Source organism: Eupeodes corollae, chromosome 1, assembly GCF_945859685.1.
Source record: "Eupeodes corollae chromosome 1, idEupCoro1.1, whole genome shotgun sequence".
In the NCBI taxonomy this organism is placed as follows: Eukaryota; Metazoa; Arthropoda; class Insecta; order Diptera; family Syrphidae; genus Eupeodes; species Eupeodes corollae.
Genome location: NC_079147.1, coordinates 189,636,127 through 189,656,410, shown reverse-complemented (window position 1 = coordinate 189,656,410; position 20,284 = coordinate 189,636,127). Strand labels below are relative to the sequence as shown.

At 34.0% G+C, this 20,284-nt stretch overlaps 1 protein-coding gene and 1 non-coding gene across 4 annotated transcripts in view; one reads left to right on the top strand and one right to left on the bottom strand.

Annotated features, from left to right (window-relative positions):
* LOC129938951 (dual oxidase) overlaps positions 1–18,705 on the top strand; it is a 94,580-nt gene extending 75,875 nt beyond the window's left edge. For all 3 annotated transcript variants that reach the window (XM_056046791.1, XM_056046792.1, XM_056046793.1), the window contains exons 4-14: positions 5,353–5,702; positions 5,764–5,968; positions 14,218–14,621; positions 14,683–14,960; positions 15,018–16,669; positions 16,754–16,877; positions 16,938–17,188; positions 17,253–17,470; positions 17,532–18,146; positions 18,208–18,336; positions 18,413–18,705. In XM_056046791.1, the coding sequence (XP_055902766.1) occupies positions 5,353–5,702; positions 5,764–5,968; positions 14,218–14,621; positions 14,683–14,960; positions 15,018–16,669; positions 16,754–16,877; positions 16,938–17,188; positions 17,253–17,470; positions 17,532–18,146; positions 18,208–18,336; positions 18,413–18,541 (4,355 nt within the window). In that variant the 3' untranslated portion in view covers positions 18,542–18,705. The remainder of the gene's footprint in view (positions 1–5,352; positions 5,703–5,763; positions 5,969–14,217; positions 14,622–14,682; positions 14,961–15,017; positions 16,670–16,753; positions 16,878–16,937; positions 17,189–17,252; positions 17,471–17,531; positions 18,147–18,207; positions 18,337–18,412) is intronic.
* On the bottom strand, positions 6,014–6,085 carry Trnaq-cug (transfer RNA glutamine (anticodon CUG)). Its single transcript has one exon. It is a non-coding gene; the product is annotated as a tRNA-Gln (tRNA).
* Positions 18,706–20,284: the final 1,579 nt, after the last annotated feature.

Sequence of the window (20,284 nt, the reverse complement as noted above, 5' to 3'; positions counted from 1 at the left end):
AAACAGATTTTTTATAGATCTAGAAGTGTATATCCCCCTCCCCCTTATGAAACCGATATTTCTTTTTTTAATTTTCTCAGGAATTAATAAAGCGATTTAAATTATTTTTCTGTACAAGAAAATCTAATAGGAAAGACATTTATTTAGTCTCGAGTTTGTGCATTGTACGCGGTATTGAGGTAATAGCACATTTATTTATTTCCAAGAAATATAAGTATATATTTGTTTTAAATAGCGTTAAATTAAAAAATACGTTTTTTTTAAAATTGGTTGCAGTAATTATGCAGTGCTATAATTACTTTTTTGTCGTTTTTAGTTTAGTGTTTCGCTGTACCTTAAAGTCTCCATGAAGTAGTTTGAAAACATATTTACCCTCAGTAATTTTATTGAAAGCATAATAAAATTGTACTAACAATAATTTATTAAAGCGTTAGCTACCATGACTTTTCGCTATTTGAAAAAATTCAAGTTTTAAATTAAATATTCTAAGTTAAGTTTAACTAAAATAAATGAAACCGCGGTTCTCAGATCGCTATTGTGTCATATCATTTCGAAGGTAAAAGTGATTAAGTAGGGCTCTGTTTTCCAGGTCGTGGTTGGGGCGAATGCTAACATTCACCTTGTACACTTGCTGGAAAGCAGCTCCCACCGCCTCCACTTTTTCCTTCGGATCTTCAATTATGTAAAAGTCATCGTCAAAGATGGCTTCCTCTGGATCTATTTGCACTGTCATGAGTACTTCTCTGTTCTCGTCAGTTCTTTGGAGTTTAAGACACGGGAGGTCATTATCGTTTTTTTTTACTTTGGTATTGTCCGTTCCATCGTTCGTTTTATTGTTTCGTCCATCTATTGTAAATGTTGGTCAATTTCTGTATTTGTCATGTTTCTGTTGTTTAGTGGAGCTATGTCACTCGAACGAAGTTCTTTCTCTAGGGCGTTGGTAAAACGTAATCTTAGTGTAATTGTAAGAGTGCGTTAAAACGTATTCCTCTAATTCCACGCGTTTGTTCGGAATCTGCATACAGCAGCCAGTCCGCAGTTATCACTGTCGTACTCGACTGTCTGTAAGCAGTTTCGAGGGTGATTAGCCACTTTGTCTGTAACTGTCAGTCTGGTGGCGTACAGCAAAAGATCCAGAAAGGAGCCACTTCTTGGATACGATGGCATTTCAGTAGCCAGCAGGTCGACGCCATATTCAACGCTGTAAAGATTCATCAAATTAAAAAGATGATTACCTCTGGGATTACTATGTTGATTTCCCCAATCTTCATGTTTTGCGTTCAAATCACCGGCCAAGATGAAATAGTTTTCTTCCAAGCTCAGTTTAAGTTCCCTAAAAACAATCTCGAGTTCTGAAGCAAAGTAAGTGACCTGCGAAGCTCCAGCCGCATAAGCCGCAATCATATACATCCCCTTCCCTTGAGAGAGGGAAATGCATATACAACGCAAACTTCTAGCGTCTTGAGCTTTCGCAATTCATTGTTGTATATGACTTTATATTTAATGCCTTTTCGTATAAAAAGAGCGACACCGCCCCCTTGAGTGGAGTCGGGCCGGTCTCTTCTTACGATTTTGTAATTTTTATGAGTCAATTTGTGTTTGTGGTTTAACTTAATTTCGCTAGCCATAAAGACATCGGGACTGTAGTCTTTCAACAATTGGAAAATATTGGCTCTTCGTTCAATCCTAATCAGCGCGCACAGTATGGTCTAAATTGCGCCAGGCCAGTCAACAAAGAGTAGAGATGATCTACCCTTTTGCCCCTCTTTTTTTCTGACTTTGCAGCCCTGTTAGTTGACCTTGAATGCTCAACAACAAGGCAACAATGTCAGGCTGCACCTCTGGTGTCTTAGGCACAGGGGCCTTTGGGGCAACCGTTGGTGAAGCCTTCAGTCCAACGCACTAACCATCATGCCACGGGTACTGTTGAAATAACTGATCCTGAAAAATTACCCCAATTGGATAAATCTGAAATTAAATTTGAGAAAATTGAAAACATGTGAGGTTTTTATGTTTTGAAAACAAAATGAGATCGTCAGCATATAGGATGTGGTTGATTTCAGAGCAGATATTAACGATTGTGTTTCTTATAAAATGCGACAATAAATAAAACAACTGATAACGGAGATCCTTGCGGGATACCGTTAGCTAAACAATGGATAGCTGAAGGAAATGAACAGGTTGTTGTGAAATTTTCGATTTGTAGGGAATGACTTGACATAATTTATAATTTTAGGACCTAGTTTTCAGTCAATTAGCTGTTTAAGTATTATGTGTGGACCGATCTTGTCAAAATCTTGGATGAAATCAATAGTTGATTTTTTTCAGAAAGACTTGATGAAATAAAAAAGTCGAAATGTAGAAGTGAGTCAATGGTACTTCTACCTTTTTCAAAAGAGAATTGATTTGTACCTATATATTTGTCTTTTTCGGTGAGCCAAAATATACATACGTTTTGAAATAATTTTATCTAATATTTTGGAGGGACTCGGCAGTAGTGATATGGGTTGGAACTCAGCTACAGTATAATGATCTTTGTTTAGTTTTAGAATCGGAACAATTGTTGCCACTTTCCATGTCTGAGGAATAATGCCTTTGTCAAGAATGGTGTTGTAAAAGGAAAGAAGTATTAATTTAAAAAAAATTGGTGAATTATTGAGCATTGAGTATGAGATTCTATCGAAACCTGGTGTTTTGCTTTCGAGGCATGTAAACAAGCTTCGAGTTCTACCATATAAATGGGAGTTTCGATCAATGAAGCAGAGGAAGATGATGGAGGAGGAGTATAGACAAAAGGGGTAAAATATTGTATGCCCATGTTCTGCATATCTCTTCTTGTGAATACACTTTGCGAAAGTGAATTTGGGTGTTCGTTATTGTGAATTGGATTTTCGAACATGCAAATAGATGTTCTGTATTTCGGTTTGTTCCATTTTTTTAAGGAATTCAAATCACTTTTTTTTAGTTCTGTGAATTGATCATTGGTAGCTTCCTTTTGCTAGGAATAGGAGGGTTGCAGCAAGTTTTTTGAACTAAAGGAATCGATGAAGGTACTACGAAAGGTTCCATTTCCCTTAGAACAAAAAAAAACGTCTTTGCTTAATCTTAAATTGAATTGAAGAACACGCAATTTCATTTCACGTGAAATTGTAAAGTGATTTCAATTCACTTTCGATCGAAATTCGGAACATAGGTGTTAGTGTTTAAGTAATGGGGTGGAAAATTAAAGTCACTTAGAGAGTTTTCCCATGTTTTTGCAAAATGTGAGTTGACTTCAGATTATTAGTCAGTTTCGCAGTATCGGTTTTGATAACCTTTATGGTGTGGGGATAAAAGTTGCCTGAAAGACATTTTATATCAAACCACATTTTAGTTGGGAATGAGTTGAGATTGATGCTGGATATGAACTTTTTGAGTGAACCGAAATGTAGCGTTAGACTTATGGGATGCGATGAGATTTTGTTGAGATGGAGAAATTGAAATAGAGATTGTTTGTTTTTTCGTAAGTTGTAGAGATGATGATTCCACCATGGGAGAGCTCAGTATAGTTAAACTACTTTTTGACGTATCTGGTTTAATTAAGTGGGCAAAAAAATAAGAAGAAACGTTCCAGCGACAGCTGAAGGTCAACTATAGAACGTGAAAATGAAGTATTATTGTCACAATTTAGATAATTTCAACCCTGAAGTTTGAGTATACAGTGTGTCGCCAAAACTAGAGCCGCATTATGAAGAAACGTTTTTGAAAGTTCTTGAACAATTCTCGTAATAATACTTTGTGTCTATGATAAAATGTCAATTTAGATTGGACAATTCGTTTAGTTAAAAGTCGTTTTCGATTTAAATATTAAACCAACCACTCGATCAAAGAGTCATGTTGAACTGGAATTTTAATATTAAATAACTAAAAATATTTGTTTTACCTAAATTTTATCGGTTTTGAAGACCCTTGTCGATTTTTTATCCATAGATTGCTTAGAGAAATTGTGCGATCCTTAAAAAGTGTGATCTTATAAAAAACACGGTGCCTTTAAATAAATTATGTATTAAGCAAATGCAAAATGAAATATTTAAGTAACTAAACGAAAATCTTTTAAAGAATAGTATTTTATTTTTATTTGATTTGAAACTATCTCTGTACGGGTTGAAATGTATGGCTTAAAAGCAAAGAAAATGTGTGAGATAAGTATGTAATTTTAGTTTCATTTGAAAGATATTTTTGACACCTTTATTTTAATACCTTTTTGATTTTCCTGGGTTTCTATATCCAAAGATATTAGCATTTATGTCGAAAAAGTACTGATTTTTAATGGTTGGACATTTCGAACTTCAATCTCAAATATCTCGGATCTCCCATGAGTTATCGACAAAATATTTTTGCAGATATATCCGGCTTAGAACAACCTTTAATTTGATACCAAATTCATTGGTGTACACTCCGGGCCGAAAATGAGCATACCCCTTTTGAAAGCTCATGAGCTTACATCTAGTTTGTGTCATTCTTTACAAAGACATAAAAATAGATTTTTTAAACATGACCTAAGAGCCAACTTTTGGAAAGAAAATGTTAAAACAAATGTATCTTTCATTCATTTGTATGTATTGATTTCGTTGGTTTTTAATTAATTTTCTATTCCAGAAAAATGTGTTAATAAAACTCAGCCTATCCTTCTTGTGCAATTAGACCCCTTTTATATCAAACCGTTAAGTATTTAAGGTATTGATACTATTGATTGTTCGAAATTCTTCAGGGGATTCCCATTACAAATTTACGATCTGCTTTTGACTCACCATCATCAGATAAGACTCTATAACACCTGTATGCTAAAAACAACAGTATACGTAAACACCTAATGTACTAAAGCCCCAGGTATAATTGTAGTTCGGTAATTCCACACCGATATTGTTCCTATACTTAAACTTTATGAACAATGACGTCTCATACAATATCCGGCAGATATGCACAAAAGCAATTAATCAAAAAATAAATTTTCTGTCTGCACACGAATCATTCATCATCGCAATTATAATTATACTGGCTTATTGATATTCTCGTTTAATTAAGTTCATTCTCAATAAGTATAACTTTGAAGACTTGTACTTTCCGGCTAGGAAACCGGTTACCGTATCATAGCTACTGCTATAACATTGTCACCTTCCTGTCAATCTAAAATACAAGTCGTGATTCACTTAACCTATAGTAACGCCTCTGAAGCTTTCCGCCACACTCTCAAGACATCAGTTCCATCTCATCATCCCATCAGAGACCGGCTGCTGTAGCGGCACATCATCAATCCTAAATATGACCAAGTGTATATATTCATTCGATTACCCTTTTCTTTTCTCTTTCCAGACAGCCACTTGATTCGTAAGGCACCTCCATCGTATTCCGATGGGGTCTATGCCATGGCCGGCTCGAATCGACCTTCAACTCGCCGCCTGAGTCGTCTATTTATGCGTGGTCGTGATGGCTTGGCGTCGAAGTTCAATCGAACCGCACTGTTGGCTTTCTTCGGACAAGTTGTGGCCAATGAGATTGTCATGGCTTCAGAATCCGGCTGTCCCATCGAGATGCATCGCATAGAAATCGAGAAATGTGACGAGATGTACGACCGGGAATGCCGCGGAGATAAGTACATTCCGTTCCATAGGGCAGCATATGATCGAAATACCGGACAGAGTCCCAATGCACCAAGAGAACAGGTTAGCACCACATTCTTAATAAAGACTCATTTTTTTTTAACGTTAAACTTTACCTTTTCAGATAAATCAAATGACAGCATGGATTGATGGCAGTTTCATTTACAGCACCTCTGAAGCTTGGCTGAACGCGATGCGAACATTCCAAAACGGAACTCTACTTACAGAAAAAGGGGGTCAGATGCCTGTGAGGAACACCATGCGCGTGCCATTGTTCAACAATCCCGTGCCGAACGTCATGAAAATGCTCAGTCCTGAAAGATTATTCCGTGAGTAATGCCAAAAATAATGTAAATTTAAAAAAAGAGTTTCCCAGGTTCCACCGAGATTTGAACTCGGATCGCTGGATTCAGAGTCCAGAGTGCTAACCATTACACCATGGAACCGTTTGAAAATTTTAGGGTGAAATGTTTTATTTAAAGATGGGAATAAAAGTGCTTTATCGATTTTTTACCAGTCATTGCATTTTCTGCTTAACAAAGCGCATGCATCTCTTTGTAAGAGTAGAATGAAGGGGTTGAGAAAGGGAAGATGCAGTAAAAGTTGAACTTTCAGCAACCTTGAAGTAATTTTTAGAATTTGAGATGAAATAAGCACAAAACCTTTGGGTTTTTACAGCCCATTGAGATAAAGTTGCTAATTAAGAACTTTCTTTAGGTATCCCAATAATATACCTATTAGAAATTTTTACCATTTCTTTTGTCTTATGATTGACAATTTCAGCAGATATTGTTTTCTCGATAATCTTGCCAATGTACAGTGACTCCCACAACAAATTGGATCCATGAAATATAAGTTTTCTTAATGCAATTTCTATTAGAAAATAATGGAAAGTGTAGAACTTTATAATCACTTTTAAGGCATGAGTACGATAACTTGGACAGGAGGAAAAAATAGTGTTAAAGAGACTCAATAAAAACATTTTTACTTTGTGAGGGGGCTCTCTTTCCCTTCCACAGGTGTTAAAAAAATGTTCTTCAGTTCTACGAGTCATGAAATAACACACCACAGGAAAGGCTTATATGTTGACAAAACCGATACTTCTAACATAATAAACAATCTTGAAAACTGGTAAGAAATTTCAAAAAATTCATCGGTGAATCACCATAAAAAACAGGGAAAAAATTAGTGAGAAAATAACCAAGCAAGTGTATTTAGTGTATTACAAAGCGAATTTTAGTTGATGAAAAATACCGTGAATTCACATCTGTGAAATCACTAGGTTAGTGGAGTTGCTGATATACTTGGGAAGTTTCCGTTGGTGAAAAATGTAATGAAATTGAACTCTCTATTTATAAATTAATATATTGAATATTACTCATTCGTTGGTGCTAAATAACCTGGTGAAAAATATCGTGAATGTACTTAAAGGAAGTCATTCATGTTTTCATAACCTAATTATTTTTACTCAAAGCTAAATCTTCTACCGCATCTGAAAAAAGCAAGTGGATAATATTAAAAGAGGTTAAAAAATTTAAAAGAATAAGTGGTGATTAGTAATAGGGTTTAAAAACAGAAATGTTAATTAAAACTTACTATATAAACATGTTTTAAAGTTAGCGTTTTAAAATCAACTTTTTTATTTTTTCCGTCATAGTTAAAGTCCATTGCAATATCTGACGAAATAATGTTCCTTAGAGCCTTTTCCAAACCCTTTGCCAGATGAATCGATAATTTTCTTGAAAATATCGGTCTATAAAAATAAATAGAAATACTCGTACATATATATTAATTTTAGAAAATTTTATCTATCGAAGTATGATTATAGGTAAATATTATGTATTTATTTTTCTTGTGAGAAATGCATACTTAATTCTGTGGATCCTATTTTACTCGTTTCTCAATCTCAACATGCATCGTCCAGATCAGGGATTGCTTTTATGGGGAAATTTAGAGATATTTCTTTTGAGTTTATAATATCAGGCTTTATGATTTGTTTGAGTTTGCTGCCAATTCGCAGATCCCATTCTTGAGTTACTCCATCGTAGCACACACACTTTTAATATCCGCTCGTTTTTCTTCAATTATGATATCTTGTGATTCTATATAAAATGTAAAGTAGAATTATTGAAATTTACTTTTGTAATATAATAAAATAGTGATAGTTTTTTTTTAATCCGCCTTGGCTGCTTAGTGGGTGAAAATTCAATGGATTTCATTGCTGACTTCTTAGATCCGGAAGCCTTTGGATATAAGAGCAATGGAAAAGGATTTGATGTTTGAAAAAAGGATTTGTAATTAAATTGAAATCACTTGAATATTTTCGTTTTTACAATGATTTGAAAAGATATTAGAGCTTGTCTGTGGAGCATTGGAACTAATGTTTTCAATCTCACCCTAAATGTCACTTTCTATTAACATATTTCTGTCTAGAGTTTTTAAAACTGGCGCGCTATTACTAGGAATGGCATCCTTAATTTTCCTATTAAACCTATTCCTTTCTTACTTTTCCGAACGTTTCAAATTGCACCAACCAAAACTCATTTTTATTTTAAATTTAATTAAATACAAATTTTACAAAATTAAAAAATTATTCACTTTTTAACACTTTTAGAATTTATTTTTTTTACTCTTTTCAATACCTATTCTTTTAAATATCCGCGCTTGTTGACACTGTGAACAATGAACTTCGACTAAAAAATAAACAATACAAAAAAAGGATTGTTTTTGTATGTTATTAAATCAACGGCGGCTGCGCGTGGTACGTGGGCACGTGTCGCATGGCGCCTATCCTAATTACTGGAAAAACCATAAACGCATTTTGTATCTTTTCTGTTTCTCGAAAAAAAAAAAACAACAAAAAAGATCACGTACCCGTCCCTAACTTTGTTTCTCGAAGCACACCAGGCAGACGAACGCGCATGGCAACTTTATATTTTTTGTAAAAACCCGAGCATTTAAATTCTGAAACTGAGGTTAATCTCCCTATATTCAGTGGCAGGTATAGAGAAGAGAAGACAAAGAAAAAAGGACAGGAAAAACGTAATGCCTTTCAGTAAGGATTTCATTGCATGATATTCCTCAGTGATTCCTACTAGGAATCAGAACAAGCTTCTAAACTATTTTATGCCGGAAAACAACACTCCACATTCATCAATAAAATATATAAGGACGACTTGGGACTAAAATATTGGAATTTTTGCTAGATGTGAAAAATTAAACCTAACCTATGTGATTTTGATTATAATAAAATAAATCACTAAATAGTGAAAAACACAACCAATCAATATTACAAATTTTTATTGTTCTTACCAATCTCTAGAGATCTTACCAGCTTGGCGATCGAATTTAAAAAGGGACAATTCAAGTTTTCTTACAATCATAATCGATTTACATAAATGCGAGAAACAAAGCTTTCATTATATACATTGTATATAATATGTACATACAATTTTGGTGCATTACAGATGTCAAAACAGTTTTATGATATCATCTAGCATTGATTTCAAATATAATTTACAAACAATTGTAGAAAGGGATTATCTCTTAATCCGAGTAGCAAAAAACTATAAGAAACACTTCATAGGGTAAAGTTTACAATGTTTGGTAAGAGTAAGATGTTTAAATTCAATATAAATTAATTCAATATAATTAATTAAGTAAAAAAGATTTAAGTAAATTACTTCAACCATGCACGTTCGCAGTGAACACCTAGAAGATGTGTTACCGTAAAAAAAAACCTCTGCTCTTAACGAACTACATAGTGACAATTGTACGGACGAATCCTACATACTTTCAACACATTGAAAATTGACTTGACTATTTTTACTAACTCCTGAGTTAATTAAAAATTTACTGACTGGGACAACTGACTTACAATGTAATTTTACCTCCATTATCTTACTTTTCTCATAAAGAAAAACTTAAATATCTTTAAAATTGATCCTGTGAATAATTTTAGGTGCCGTGACATAAGGGCAAGTGACATTTGATCAAATTTTAGACACTTTTCGAAAGCGTTATAAGGCCAAATTTAAACGGTTGGCCGTATGTCGATTTCCAAATTGACTTAAGGCCAATTTATGTCACTTTCAAACTTTATCTTGTACATATTTCCAAAGCTAAAGATTCAAAGAGGACACTAATAGCTTTAAATATTTTTATTTTGAGTTGTAAATTTTGTAATGAAAGCAATTAATGGAAACAAGTTAATTTCTTAAAAATGGAATCTCAAAGTTATAAATAAAATAGTGACATAACATTTAACATAACATTTTTGAGAATTTGATTAAATAGAAATCACTAACAGTAGTAGGGACATAAACTTACTTGGTAAGCATGAGAGAAATGCACTATAAGGAGCTGCTTAAATCAGATGACACAACATTGAAAGTGCAATGCAAAAGATAGAGTTTGGTAGGTTTTGAATTAGATTTGATATTATTGGTGAAATAAATATTGAATAGCTAAGGTAATCTTCAAACATTGTGGTTCAGTTAAAGGGAACATCTGTTTATTGAGACATGAAGAAACTGTTCAATACGGTTTCTGTTTTCAACAACTCCAAAACATCTTTAGCAGTAGTGGACCTGTTTTGAATTCGCAGTTCCAAATTGAACCGTATAATAAAAATGGCTACAATATATTGGAAACATTTGGCAAACAAATACAAAACTCTTATGCCACTTAAACTAAATAAGAAGCTTACATGTTTCAGGTTTTCACAATCCCTTGAACATACTTCATTGAAGACTTCACGTATGCCGCTTCTTTTTACTGAAACATTTAAATTGTTTCTTTTATTTCATTAATAGTTTTCAATTTATTTTTTTAACTTTCATTATTTGTATGATTATGAGCGGCACTTGATTTCTGGATCCGAACTAAGTTTTTATTTAGTAGGTGGATTACCATACTTGCGCTACACGCCTTATTATATATTATTCTTATTATATTAAAAACAACAAACTTTTTAGTAGCTTGGAACTTTTCAGATTACATTTACTTACCATCTGCTGTTACTTTTATCATAATTATTGAACAAATATTTAAACAAATTTGGTCTTAAGTCGCAAAAAAATTTCTAAAGCGACATAAGACCGAACGTTGAAATTTGTTCTTATGACACTTTCCCTTATGTCACGGCACCGTAATTGTAACCCTATTTCTGTTTGAATAGGGAAATAGGTCGAGCTAGCTTCACAAACACAAAACTATATTTTTATTAAGCTTTGCAACCAATTATAAAAAAGATTACAACGACCCGCAAAAACTTAAAGATTGGTTGTATGCTAAGCAGTGTTAGAAACCAGATTGAAAAGTAATATATTCGTTATGCATTGACAATAATATTAGGAAGGGGTTTTAGCGTTAAACAATAGATTACATCGACTTGAAGGAATGCACATCTTTCCAGAACATCTTGTTCTGAAAAAATCTGTAGTTTAAAATCAATCAAAGGAGTTATATCAGGATACAAGTTGCTGATATTTTTTAAAATATCACAATTATAAGAAGTTTGAAAGAATCGAGCAAATAGGTCACATAAGGACTGAATGTTATTGGATGTAAGTTTATCGTATTCCATACATTGAGGATAACATGAAATATCCAAAAAGATTTCGAATTATGTTTTATATTTGATTCAGTATTTATAATACCTGTTGAGAAAATCAAATTCTCTTCTTAACTGAAAAAATACTGCACGATCTTCCTAAGAATTTGTTACTTTATAACGCTTCAATGTCTTATTTTTAGCATTCTCTAAATTGTATATCCTTTTGTTAAACAAAGCCTAAACGACTTTTTCTTAGTTAAGGTAGGAACAAATCGTTCAATGCCTTCATTAACAATACTTTTAAAACTTTTAAACATATCATCTAAGGAGTTGCCTTCCAATAAATCCTTCCAGTTAACAATATTCTAAAAAATATTTAATGCCGTGAAATCTGCCTTTGCAAAATTGTTTATTTTTTCGAGAGGGGTATAAGCATAATTATAATTTTCAAAAGAGAGAGAAATAGCCTTATAATGAATAGAGTTATTTAAAAGAGGAAAATCAGAAATTTTTAAGAAATACTTTAAATCCTTGTTTATAACAACTAAATCCAATATTCTATTTAAACTGTTCTTGACATTGTTAATTTGAAACAGACCCATAGAAGGAAAATGAATCAACTACTAACATTTCTACATCTTTATTTGCATTGAAAGGTATCAAAATATGGTCTTCTTCCATGCAGCACCAGCCGATATCACCAATGTTGAAATCCCCAAGTATACAAGGAAATTGGTTTTGTGTTAATTCACTTATTATTGCTTGAGCATTGGGCGGATATAACTAACAATAAAAATAAATCTTTAATTACAGCAGAATCTTCAAATCTTACACAAACACAAAGCTGCTGAATATCTTCTGCATCATTCTTTAATTTGTGTTGAGTACTGTTGAAAGTTGTTTTTACGGTAATCAAAACACCACCTCCTCGATTTTTATAAGTTTAGAACAGCAAATGGTTTTCTTTTCAATATTTAACTTTATTGCGGCATATTCTATTCTCCGTCACATTACTATCCAAGCACGAAAGATGTAGAAATTGTAGACGAGGTACAGACATGAACTGTAAATTCACCGTCCACAAAAAAAAAAAAAAAAAAAAAAAATCAAAGAAAAAAAAACAAAAAAAAAACAAAAAAAAAACATACAAAAAAGACAGTAAAATATAAAAACAAAACACGTTAGATTTGCTGCTGTGGTTGTTCTAGTTTTAAGTAGTTTATAGGTAGAATAGGTAGTTTAAGTTAGCTTTAAGTTTTATTTAAGGACCTAATTTTAAGTAGTTTTTTAAGTAAAAATAAAAAAGGACCTTGATATTAGTTTTTTCTCATAATTTTCTAATAAATACAAAATAAATAAAATTAAAATGAAGTAAAATAGATCTTAGGGCCGAAAGGCATTAGTTTTAAGTGTTATAGTTTAACTTAGAGCGTCCGTATGGGACCATTAAGTTAGTTGTAAGTTATGGATAATTAGGCTAGTTTTATGAATTTTTGTCTAGCTTTAAGATAGGTTTAAGAATGAATTAATAAAAATGAATTTAAAAAAAAAAAAAAAAAAAATGGTTAGTGCGTTGGACTGTCATGCAAGAGGTCTTGGGTTCAATCCCTGCCTGTGCAACCATAATTTAAAAAAATAATTTTCGCGGCTACTGCCTCTTGCGAGGAATTGACAATTCCTTCAAGAGTAATTCTTGTCATGAAAAAGTGCTTTCTCAAACTAGCCGTTCGGATTCGGCCTTAAATTGTAGGTCCCTTCCATTCCTGACAACAGTACTCGCACACAGGAATGGTTGAGAGTTGTAAGTCACTAGGCCCTGGTTCACAACGGACTGTTGCGCCACCCCATTTGATTTGATTTTTATCGTTGAGATTTAGGATTTTTAACTTGATTAGAAACATTACCAACAGCACTCTAATTAGACTTAATTTCATCCGCAAAATTGGCAACAGTGCCACCAGCAACGATTATCTCATGAACGTCAGATAAAAGAACATTATTAGATTATGTAATAATTGGTTTACTATCTTTTTCAAAATTAACTAACGTTTTAAAGATTTTTTTTTATGGTTTGATTTTATAAAATTTCGCTAGAACTCTCTGTTCGATGATTGCTTTATTTCTCGGCTTATAATTGTTTAAGTTCAAATTTAAAGAATTACTGAGTGAATGTATGTATGTACTTAATTTCTTAGGACATTTTATCAGACATTTTCAAATGAACAGCTGTTTACATAAATGTCAAATTAGTTCAGGATAATGTAGGTCACCCAATGAATATAACAAAGCAAAATCAGTGTGAAAGAGAATCGAATCCGCGTATCAAATAAGAGATTCAAGTGGCTATTATATTACGTCTGACAGAAAAACAATACCTAACAAGAAATTATTTGTACCATTTTTTGCAGAGACATACAATTCTTTGATATGATGTATTAAATTTTTCTGGTGCACATCAAAAGTTTGGTCATAACGATGTTTTCCTTCCATTCCATTTTCTTGAAAATCACTGTTAATTGAAAATAGCGATCCTTAAAAAGTATGATTTTGCATAGTCAACTATTCAAAAACGATCTGCCTATAGATTCATTTATTTAAAAAAAATGCTGTTATTAATTAAAAACCAAACAATCTTTTTAGGTTACAAACATTATTTTGTTTTAAACTTCCAATTCTGTAAATTAGCTCCAAAAAATATGTTAAATGGTCTTCAGTAGCATAAGAGCTTTCAAATTCTCCATGTTATTAAGTACATTTTATCACACCTGCCAAGGGTACAGGCAGATAGAAAAGTTCTGTTGCACATCTAGAGGCCTTTCTATTGATGACTGATTATTGATTTTGCAATTGACGTGAATTTTCTTCCAAAACCTTGAACGTTATTAAGAGAAAATTGTAATGTTAAGTCTCGGAAGATGTTAAAATTTAACTCTGCACCTTTTTAAAAATTGGTTAACTTCTTCCAATGTTTAAAGTTTAATTTATACCTACTACAACATAACCAATATTTTCTTATTTCAGTTCTTGGAGATCCCCGCACAAATCAAAACCCTGCCGTTTTGTCTTTTTCAATTCTCTTCCTACGCTGGCATAACACTGTGGCAAGACGAGTGAAGTCTCAACATCCCGATTGGAGTGATGAAGATATATTCCAACGTGCTCGTCGAATCGTCGTTGCCAGTGTCCAAAATGTAATGCTCTATGAATACCTGCCAGCTTTCTTAGGATCTGAGATACCTCCGTATGAAGGCTACAAGCAAGACGTTCACCCAGGTATTGGGCATGTTTTTCAAGCGGCCGCCTTTCGATTTGGACACACAATGATCCCACCGGGAATATATTTACGTGATGGCCAGTGTAATTATAAAACCACTCCGATGGGATACCCTGCCATAAGGTTGTGCTCGACTTGGTGGGATTCAAGTGTAAGACCACACAAGATTGAAAAATAGTTCGCAGTAGTTTTGAAGTTTTTTTTCTTTTTAGGACTTTTTGACAGATTCAACAATTGAAGAGATTCTCATGGGCCTAGCTTCGCAGATTTCCGAACGTGAAGATCCTGTTTTGTGTTCTGACGTCAGGGACAAGCTCTTTGGTCCCATGGAGTTCACTCGTCGAGATTTAGGGGCTTTGAACATTATGCGCGGCAGAGACAACGGTTTGCCTGATTATAATTCTGCCCGCAAAGCGTATGGTCTTCCACCGAAGAAAGACTGGATGGACATCAACCCAGAACTGTTCGAGGAGCAACCGGAGTTATTGAGGTTTGTATCAGAAAAATCTTTAACAGAGGACAATTTATTGATTTTTGATTCTTTCAGAATGCTCATATCTGCCTACAACAACCAGTTGGACGATGTCGATGTATATATCGGAGGAATGCTTGAATCTTATGGCCAACCAGGAGAACTCTTCACAAAAGTCATAAAAGAGCAATTCACACGTCTTCGAGATGCCGATCGGTTTTGGTTCGAAAACGAAATGAATGGAGTCTTCACTAAAGAAGAGATTGCTGAGCTCCGGAAGATCACCATGTATGAAATTATTGTCAATAGTACTGATATTGGGCCAGATGACATTCAACGTGATGTGTTTATGTGGCACGAAGGCGATCCATGCCCTCAGCCGATGCAACTTAATGCCACCGAACTGGAGCCATGTAACTATTTGGAAGGTTATGACTATTTCGCTGGATCAGAGCTTACGTTTATCTACGTTTGTGTATTTCTTGGATTCGTGCCGATTCTCTGTGCTGGAGCAGGCTACTGTGTGGTGAAACTTCAAAACAGCAAGCGCCGAAAGCTGAAGATTCGCCAAGAGGCATTGAGATCGAATCCGGGTCATAAAGGCTCAGTGGACAAGATGGTTGCTCGAGAGTGGCTTCATGCCAACCACAAAAGATTGGTGACAGTGAAGTTTGGACCGGAATCAGCCATATACACTGTCGATAGGAAGGGCGAGAAATTGAGGACTTTCTGTGTCAAGACTGTCGATGTCATAACCGTGGAAGAGTCCGCAACTAATCACATCAAAAAGAAGCCGTATATTTTATTGAGGGTTCCCAATGATCATGATCTAGTCCTGGAGCTGGAATCTTATGCTGCTCGTAGGAAGTTCGTCAAGAAGCTCGAGGACTTCTTAGTCCACCACAAAAAAGAGATGACCCTCATCGAAGTTAACAAAGATATTATGCTTGCCCGAGCCGAAACCCGTGAGCGAAGACAAAAACGCCTTGAATATTTCTTCCGTGAAGCCTACGCCCTCACATTTGGCCTGCGTCCAGGTGAACGACGTCGACGATCAGATGCCTCTTCCGACGGAGAGGTTATGACTGTCATGAGGACCAGCTTGTCGAAAGCTGAATTTGCTGCTGCGTTGGGAATGAAACCAAATGATATGTTCGTAAGAAAAATGTTCAACATCGTCGATAAGGATCAAGATGGGAGAATTTCCTTCCAGGAGTTCCTCGAGACAGTGGTTCTATTTTCGAGGGGTAAGACCGATGACAAGCTTCGCATTATCTTCGATATGTGTGATAACGATCGTAATGGCGTCATCGATAAGGGAGAGCTCAGTGAAATGATGAGATCTTTGGTTGAGATTGCAAGAACCACAAGTCTTGGAGACGATCAAGTCACCGAATTGATCGATGGAATGTTCCAAGATGTAGGACTTGAACATAAGAATCACTTAACTTATCAGGACTTCAAACTCATGATGAAGGAATACAAGGGTGATTTTGTGGCCATTGGGCTTGATTGCAAGGGAGCCAAACAAAATTTCTTAGACACTTCGACTAATGTGGCCAGAATGACATCATTCCATATCGAACCGATGCAAGATAAGCCTCGTCATTGGTTGCAAGAGAAATGGGATTGCTACATAACATTTTTGGAAGAGAATCGTCAAAATATATTCTACTTATTTTTATTCTATGTGATTACTATCGTGCTGTTTGTCGAGAGATTTATTCGTAAGTTATAAAGGCCATGAGATCAGTGAACGAAAATTTCCTGAACTCGATCTTAATTGATGTTAATCTTCCACTCTTTTCTAGACTACTCATTTATGGCTGAACACACCGATTTAAGGCATATCATGGGCGTTGGAATTGCCATCACAAGAGGCTCTGCAGCGTCATTGTCTTTCTGTTACTCGTTGCTCCTATTGACCATGTCAAGGTAAGAAAATAAATCTGAATTTGTTTAAAGAAAAATACAAAATGCCTCTCATTTTCATAGAAATCTTATAACAAAGCTCAAGGAATTCCCAATCCAGCAATACATTCCACTGGATTCTCACATTCAATTCCATAAGATCGCCGCTTGTACAGCTCTATTCTTCTCAATTCTTCATTCCCTGGGCCATATTGTCAACTTCTACCACGTTTCCACACAATCACATGAGAATCTTAGATGTCTTACTCGAGAAGTGCACTTTGCTTCAGACTATAAGCCTGATATAACCTTCTGGCTCTTTCAAACTGTTACTGGTAAGCTTCCAAAGTATTCCCAAGGCTTTTCAGCAATTAAATGGACTTTTTTTTCTTATTCAAGGTACCACTGGAGTAATGCTCTTCATCATCATGTGCATCATATTTGTCTTTGCTCATCCAACAATCCGCAAGCGAGCCTATAACTTCTTCTGGAACATGCATTCCTTGTATGTTCTGCTTTATATGCTGAGTTTGATTCATGGATTGGCACGATTGACTGGACCTCCCAGATTTTGGATGTTCTTCCTTGGACCCGGGATTATTTATACTCTAGACAAGGTTGTTTTAATTTGGTCACGTTTTCTCTGGAACTTTTTTTTTCAATTTTTCCATTTTCTAGATTGTTTCACTTCGAACCAAGTACATGGCTCTAGATGTCATGGAAACCGACCTTCTGCCATCGGATGTGATCAAAATAAAGTTCTACCGTCCACCAAATCTAAAATATCTCTCCGGACAGTGGGTTCGTTTATCTTGCACTGCCTTCCGACCAAATGAAATGCACAGCTTCACACTAACTTCGGCACCTCATGAGAACTTCCTAAGTTGTCATATCAAAGCTCAAGGCCCCTGGACATGGAAACTTCGAAACTACTTTGATCCCTGCAACTATAATGCCGAAGATCAACCGAAAATCCGGATCGAAGGACCATTCGGTGGGGGTAATCAAGATTGGTATAAGTTTGAAGTTGCCGTTATGGTTGGTGGCGGCATTGGAGTCACGCCTTATGCATCGATTTTAAATGATTTGGTCTTTGGAACGAGCACGAATAGATACTCGGGAGTGGCTTGCAAGAAAGTCTACTTCTTGTGGATTTGTCCTTCACACAAGCACTTCGAGTGGTTCATTGATGTTCTGAGGGATGTTGAGAAGAAAGATGTGACGAATGTATTGGAAATTCATATTTTCATAACGCAGTTTTTCCATAAGTTCGATTTAAGAACAACTATGTTGGTAAGTTAAAGGTTTTTTTAACATATTTAAAGAATTTCCAAAAATATGTGTATTATTTCAGTATATCTGTGAGAATCACTTCCAACGTCTATCAAAGAAGTCAATATTCACAGGCTTGAAGGCAGTGAATCACTTTGGCAGGCCGGATATGTCAAGTTTCCTTAAGTTTGTCCAGAAGAAACACTCTTATGTAAGGTTTTCTTAATAATGTCAAAAACTTTCATTTGCAATAACTTAAACATCGGTTTTTTTGTTTTTATTTGAAGGTTTCAAAAATAGGAGTCTTCTCATGTGGCCCAAGGCCTCTTACTAAAAGTGTGATGTCTGCTTGTGATGAAGTCAACAAAACACGAAAGCTTCCATATTTTATACATCACTTCGAAAACTTTGGTTAAAGAGGGGAAAACATTACTTGTAAATTATCAAGAAAAATACTGCTCCTTATCTAGAAGATAAAAACGTCATCACACTCATTTTGACAACATTTTTATCTGTATCCTCTTTGTTTCAGAAAAGAAAATGTTGAAAATAATAAAACAAATAAAAATATTCTAGTGCATTTGATCGTTAAATAATAATTTTAATAAAAATAAATTTCATTTGTCTCATTTTCGTATGTTTTTAAATAATAATTTTTAGTTAATTTTATGTCTATTATATTATTAAATTTATTTTGTATATACCTATGAAATTTTAATATAATTTATATAAAAAAACAATAATTGGTAATAAAAATGTCAATATAGATATTATGCGCATGTGAACTAGGAACAAATTATTAAATAAATTAAATTAACTTGTTAAATTAATAAAAGAAAAACATAAATTACATAAATATTTATTTTCTTTGTATGAAAAATAATTGTTAGTATTATTATTTTTGTTTAAGATTTATAAATTCAAATAAATAATAATATTATATTTAAGTCATTAAGGAAAACAAAATAAATTATTACTTAATTTGTATTGTCAGATTTTGTTTGGGTTGGCAATTCTGTAAAAAATTAACCGCAATGTACTCAGAAACATAGAGGTAAAGGTTAAGCCATCAAAATAAGAACTTATTGACTAAAAAGGAAAACAAGCGTTACATAGCAATTTGAGCGTAATTTTTAATGCACCAATAAATTATATAAATAAAATGTCCATTCAAATTAATCAGTTTCATTAATAATAATTTTTTATAACGTTAATTCGAAACATTACTTTCAAAACTCCTGCAAAGATTATGATTATCCATTGTAAATGTAAAACTAAATGGCTTCCCAAATATTCCGAATTGTTAAATCATCTTGCGATGTATAAAACTACTCTTTTTCCCATATTTATCACTTTTTACACTCTTCTATTTTTACTTTATTGAAAATATGAGAAAACTTCTAAATGTCTGTAACCATTGCAATCTTTTTGATTTCAATTAAATTCATCAATTCCTATCTCTCTGTAACATTACCATCATCATCATCATCATCATTTCCCCGGAATATGCTTTAAAATAATACCTACCGTTCGTATGTTTATAATTTGCGCCTTTATTCTCTTTCTGGTTTTCAAGCATCAAAATATCAATGCATACTTTTGAGCATCATAAATATTCATTCACACACTTACCGACATCGAATGTCTGAATGAAATAAATTGAATTGCATACTTTTAGGCGTTTCGGACAAATCACACTTCCAAGCCGACATGTTCTTTGAAAGTAGATAATGTGGTTTGGTTACTTGCTGCTGTTTCTGTGCGCCTGGTGTTTCGACAAATTTTTAGAAAAATTTTCCATCTGAGATTTTGTATTTATGAGGAAGGTGAACGAGTATTTTTTCTGTAAGTGTGTTGATGCATATGGGGAGTGTGTTGGGTAAGGTTTGATGCATATGTAGTGTGGTAGATATATAGATATAAGTTAGGGTGGTATGGGAAGTGCGTGTATATATAGTGTGTACCTACACTACACGTATTGTATAATTTCTGTTTAGGAATAACTTTAGCTGGCTGTAAGGTTTGTTATTCTTGATGGATTTTAATGAGATAAAGTGTGTTTTATTCAGAATTAAATCAGATATTAAATCGAATATTAGAGAGTTTGATGGAAGGCTTAAGAAAATATGAAAAAGGTATTTAAACAGAAGTGTACAAAA